Source organism: Mchenga conophoros, linkage group LG4, assembly GCF_057382185.1.
Source record: "Mchenga conophoros isolate Kocher_MC1m ecotype Shallow Benthic linkage group LG4, M_conophoros_male_GT1.1, whole genome shotgun sequence".
Classification (NCBI taxonomy): Eukaryota; Metazoa; Chordata; class Actinopteri; order Cichliformes; family Cichlidae; genus Mchenga; species Mchenga conophoros.
The window spans coordinates 12985495-12991497 of NC_140529.1; the positions used below are offsets into that span (position 1 = coordinate 12985495).

Sequence of the window (6003 nt, forward strand, 5' to 3'; positions counted from 1 at the left end):
TGACACATTTATAGAAATCTATGCGGGCTGAGTGCATGTTAGCCACTCTCCTCCATCTCTTTGGCTTGAAGGTGATGACTAATGCCACTGGCAAGATAGCGAGTGAGCAACAGCGTGCAATGCTTTTCTGAAGGCACTTCTAGTCAGTGAAAGTGGGTGTGAGGATACATGCACAACTATACCACATTGTGTTCATGAACAATCCATTGTGCAGCATAGCAGTGGTTCTGTTTGGCTCAATGCCATTTTCATACTGAGCTACAAATACACCTATTGATGGAAAACATGGAATTACAGGCCGCTGGAAGAGGACACAGCCACATTGAATTTCTTACTGTTTCTTTTCAACCTCAATGGGATTATTTTCCACCACTTTTTGTGGTCCCTTTGTGACCAATTTATTTACACTAACATTACATTTACAGCGTTAACGTTGACATTTAATGGAGTCTGAGCAAAGCAGGACGTGAGCTTCGCAAAGGTTGGCACAGCAAGAGTTACAAGTATTGGCAGTTCTGTCTGAATCCTCCATTCACAGAGGTTAGAGTAGAGAAAATAACATATTTTTGCAAAAACATCACGCTGCCCTCTGCAGCCCCTGCAGATTCTCTCATTCTGGGTCAGCCTGACCTTGAGCCCCTGCTGGAGTGGACCCGGTGCTCTCTCTCTGTCTTTCCATATTACTCTTCAAGCATCATTTCATCTAGTTGGCTGTTGAGAATTTGTTTGCTGATAAGTCCCTTCCTGAAATGACCCCCTCCTTCAACCCAGTAACCCGATGCTCCTTAGCCTTGGAGATTCACTCACCCTCATGTTACCTTATGCAGTAAAAACACTACTTTGATTTGTGTGTGCTTTCCCGTTCACTGGATCTGTGTGACAAAAGTCTTGCAATCAAAATCTGAAGTTCATTCTAAAGCTTGATAATCTGTGAATTCATTTAGGGCCCCTCCAGTGTTATTACACCGGTTTATGTAATTAAGTCCCTCCGGAGACTTTAACTGAAATTTAAATTCAAAATGCTGCTCTTAGGAGGTGAGACGCGCAGGAGCAGAAAAACACTCATTAGCGGTGCCACGCAGTTTTGTCATCAGGGCTATAACCACAGTCAAAGGTAATCTGTCAGTAGTGTTGACAGTAAATAGGCTGCCTTGAGATTTCATTATGAAGTGTGTGTGTAAGGAATTACCATTTAAATGAGATGTAATGACAGCTTTATCCCACTCTGCTGGGTTTTGGGGTTTTTTTTGTTTGTTTGTTTTTTGATACTGAATACAGCTACCAAAACCTGGAACACCAGTTTGACCAGTTTGTTAGGTACACCTGTTCAACTTCCTCTTTGACACAAATACCTAATCAGCCAATCACATTGCAGCAACTCATTGAAGTTAGAAATATAAAGATGGTCTGCTGGAGTTCAAACTGAGCATCGGAATGAGGAAGAAAGGTGTTCAAGTGACTTTGAGTGTGGCATTTGTGAACGCACAATGGGTCAAACTCTGATTGCAGGGGAAACAGGAAACAGAGGCTAAAGTTTAGGCATGCTCACCAAAAACGTTTCCTGTTCTGATGAGTCTCCATTTCTGCTATGACATTCAGATGGCTGGGTCACAGTTTGATTTAAACAGTATGAAAGGAAGAATCCATCCTGCCCCGGATCAAAGTTTTAGTGGTTTGGGAGAGAACTCCACAGCCCGCCTGATGCTGATCATGTCCATACCTTTATGACCACGGTGTGACGATCATCTGATGGCTGTTTCCAGGAAAATAACACACAATGTCAAAAAAGCTCAGATCATCACAAATCGGTTTCTTGAACTTGTACTGAACTCAAATAGCCTCTGCAGTCACCTTTGGGATGTGTTAGAATGGGGTATTCACATCATGTCGAGATGGACCAAAACCTCTGAGTGAATTTAGCTCTGAAGACAAGAGAGGGTGTACCTAATAAAGAGTCCACCAAGTATATATTATCATAATCATTTACTCTTTTACTTTTTTATATTACTTCATTACTTTGTTTCCTATGCCATTGAGGATCAAAACAATAAAGATGTTTTGTTACAGTTTCTGTTAATTTCAGCTGCAGTTTGGCTGAATAAATCTCATCAAAACTAACATTTTACTTCTGATGTTTCACTACTGATAATTAGATGATGTTTCAAACCATTGAAGTGAGAAACTGAAAATGAAATCCACATTTCACTCACCCTTATATTTAGAGAATCGCAAGATCTCTTTAGAAGAAAAAAAACTGCAATCAAGATGTCCCGTCTGATTTTACAGTGCAAAATGCGAGCCTTTGAAGACAAAAATCCATCACACACTGACAAATTCACACACACATTTTATTATTGATTAGAGTAAAACAAACCCACCCACTGGGTGAGACAAGAGCTTTCACAGTAAGCACAGTAAACACAGTTTTCCAGTAGCAGGTAAGAGTTACAGTTACAGTAAGACAGGCTGCACACGGCAACAGCCAATTCACAGTGAGAGTCTCCAAAGCCAGCGTGGAGACAAATGCCTCCAAAAAAAAAGTCACACAGTCACCAAGGTACAGCAGAATAACATTTGGAGATGCATGAATAATGACATTCAAGCACACACAAAGAGAAGATCAGTACTAAGTCTGCAAATCCTTTGTCTTTGCCAGTGAAGGCGTGCAGTCTGTCCTCGGTGATTGCATGAGAGGAGTAGCTCATCCTCCAAGTGCTACTAGAGGGGTTTTTTGCATACTGTCTCATTAGTGCATAATCTGCCCTCAGCCGTGTGTGCTATTCTTTAATGGTGCAGCTGGCTTGACCTTTAGAATGTGTTAAATGTGCTCACATGCTTTTTCTTCTCCACCACAACATTGATAAACTTACAGTGCACAACACAAAACAGTGACAAATCTGCACTTTTCTGCTACCACGATGTAGTAATTTAAGACACATTAAGTACAACGCAGCTGTGTGATGAAGTTGGCTTTACATCAAACCTTTACACAGATACCATACTGATAAATCAAGAATAGTTTAAACAAAGTCAGATTTTTTTTTAAAATGGCACATGTCAGCTGCAAGTTGCCTATTGTTCCTTTTTTCATTCTCATTCTTTAAAAATATGACGACTACAGTTGATACATTAATTCCTCACAACAAACATAAACACGTCTCCAAACTTCAGCGGTAATATCACCACTTGGTACATTAACGCAGTGTGTGTGTGGCATAGAAATTCCTCCTCTTGTCACGTGTTGATGTGAACAGCGGGTGCTTTCCGAGGAGGGAAAGAAAAAAGAGAGACATCTGTACTGGCAGATGGCTCATTGCTGGGGGTGGCAGTTAGCAGTGGTCGGGGTGGCCAGATAGCTGTCAATCTCAGTGCACAGCCACGGTGACGGGCAGCATGTTTTGGAGCAGTTCCCGTGATGACTGCGAGCGGGATGGATGAGAGCTCTCTGGCGCAACCCTCAAACTCAAGCCTTCAGCCTGAGCAGGGGCGACTCTGAAGCCTCTGTGGGGTGGCCGAATAGCTACAATGAACTGCCTCTTGAATGTTTCGCTCAACACAATGTAGATGAAAGGGTTGATGCAGCTGTTGGCATAGCCCAGGCTGATGGCGATGTTGTAGACATACAGGAAAGCAAAGCTGGGCCGCTGTACTCCCAGGTGGGCCAGCTGGAGGATATAATAAGGGGCCCAGCATAAGAAGAAGGCCAGGCAAATGGCCACTGCCATGCAGGTCACCTTTCTTGTACGCACCCTGAGGCTGCGCTGGGGTAGTGGAGCAACTGTGGCTGACATATTTTGAAGAATCTTGAAGAAGACACTGCAGATGACCACTAAAGGAAGAGCAAAGCCCAAGAAGAACTGGTACAGGGTGAACCAGTATGTATCTGTGGCCGGGTTTGGGAGCAGGAGGGCGCAGCCGACCGAGCCGTCCTTGAGACCCATGAGTCCAGTGTACATCCAGACCGGAGTAATGGAGACCAGAGAAAACACCCACACCAGCGCCACTGCCGCCCCTGCCACGAAGGGGGTTCGAACGTGTTTGAAGCGGATGGGGTGGACTGTTGCCAAGTAGCGGTCCAGAGTCATGACAGTCAGAATGTACGTGCTGACGATCTGGCTGTTGGAATCAAGCGCTGTGATGACAGTGCACATGGTGCCACCGAAGCACCAGGAGCCATTGCCCACGAGCTGGTGAATGAGAAAAGGCATGCCAAGGAGAAAGAGGAGGTCTGCGATGGACAAGCTGAAGATAAATATGTCTGGCACTGATGGATGAGAGCAGAACTTGGTCTTCTTCACAATGGTGTAAATGAGAATGCAGTTCCCAGTGATCCCAAAGAAACAAATAACACCAAAGATGCTGGGCATGAGCACATTGTTGTACTGCTCATGATCTGGTAGAAAGGACAAAAACAGAATATTCTCCATCAGCTTTCTTTCCTTATAACTTTTTTTCATTCATTTGTTTTCAAAGTGTCAATAACTACTTTTTGCATGAAAATGAACAACATAATATTTCATCTCTGGTGATAAATCTCTATGCATGTGCCCAATTCAACAGAAAAACGAGAAGAAGAAAAGCTTACCTTTTTCCAGATTGTCAGGTGAGCTGAGGTACGAAGAAGATGAATTCATAATGTAGTCCTCCATCCAACCTCGAAGAATAATACGAATATACTCTAAAATAACTTATATATCAGTTTAAGGCAAAGAAGATAGATGAGCTTGAGAAAATACGCATATTTTAAATATACATATGCATACAAAAATCCAGCTTAAACTGTTGCTTTATGGCTTTGATAGCAGAGGTTCAGCCGCGCGCGCATGTTTTTGTCGTCCAAGACACTTCAGCAGGCACGCGACAGATAAAACGCGCGCGCTCGCGTCAGCTCTGAGTCTGGTATTTGGCAACTGCGAGATAAAGTACTCCGCAACTCGGAGACCCTTAAAAAAATCATCATTCTTATTTCTAAGTTTGTGTCGTCACCCACTGAACAGCTGTGAGCTATACTTTCCGCCGCCAGTGTGAGTAATACTGGAAGTCATTCTTGAGTGAATACCTAATGGACGATATCCTCGCTTCATTCCACCTTATTTTCTTTTAAAAAGCGTTAGCCGTCCGACCAAATAGCTTTATCATTCACAATGCCGTTACGATGGAGGTCACACGATAGGTTATCTGTTATAAACAGTCTAATTAATTGTCCAACTGAACAGTGTCACTCTCCATATTGTTTGCTGTGTAATATTTGGAAAAGATATGCACATTTCTTATCTCAACTGTGCGGTATTAACATATGGCTAAGTACTTCTGGTAGCAACCCTTGATTGGTTAAAGACAGAAAGAACCCATTTTTGTTTATTCCCACTAGGTGGCAGCATTGTCAAGGTTTTAATACCTCTGCTGTCAAAGGCCAGGATTAAAAGCAGATGTGCAAGAAATGAAAACAGGAAAACAGAAGACCAAATATTCCAGCAATTATCCAAGTAAAGCTTTATGAGATGGCGTTTATACATATCGTATTTTATGGCTGAAGCCATATGGATCCTTGAACATAATATTGAGAAATTTGCATTCCTGCGTTCTCTAATGTGTCCTACTTTAACCTAGTAGACTAATTTATTACACTGCAGCTAAAATGCATGAATCTGTGTTCTTAATTTCCCATTTCAGACTGAATGAGATGGACATAAATGCATCTAAGTGAGAAATGTGTTATGTATGTGGCTATAGTTAACAGTGATAGTAGTTAATTGTAGTTTGTAGGATAATGATAAATATGGGTGACAGTTTTGTGGCAAGGGGGAACGAACTAGGGTGTGGCATTGATAAATGTTTAGTTTACAGTGAACATGTTCACTTCTCTGCCTTTACATATTTGACAGTCCTTTTGTCTTGTCAGATATGGTGTTGACAATCAGGTAGGCGGTTTAAAGTAACTAGAAGATGACCAAGCTATAAGGTTAAGCCAGGACACACAGCTGAAAATCTCAATGAAAGTTT

At 42.2% G+C, this 6003-nt stretch overlaps 1 protein-coding gene across 1 annotated transcript; it reads right to left on the bottom strand.

Moving 5' to 3' along the window:
• Positions 1 to 2424: 2424 nt before the first annotated feature.
• Positions 2425 to 4698, bottom strand: mchr1b (melanin-concentrating hormone receptor 1b). The gene is made up of 2 exons (XM_085272583.1): positions 4586 to 4698; positions 2425 to 4393 (listed from the first exon to the last, which is right to left on the bottom strand). The coding sequence occupies exons 1-2, from the start codon at positions 4647 to 4649 to the stop codon at positions 3366 to 3368; spliced, it is 1092 nt and encodes a 363-aa protein (XP_085128709.1). The 5' UTR covers positions 4650 to 4698; the 3' UTR covers positions 2425 to 3365.
• Between the last annotated feature and the right edge of the window lie 1305 nt (positions 4699 to 6003).

Excerpts from the sequence above, each read along its gene's own strand:
- mchr1b (XM_085272583.1), bottom strand. The coding sequence starts at position 4,649 with ATGGAGGACTACATTATGAATTCATCTTCTTCGTACCTCAGCTCACCT. Across the intron at positions 4,394-4,585 it reads ACCTGACAATCTGGAAAAAG|ATCATGAGCAGTACAACAAT; the intron begins GTAAGCTTTTCT and ends CCTTTCTACCAG.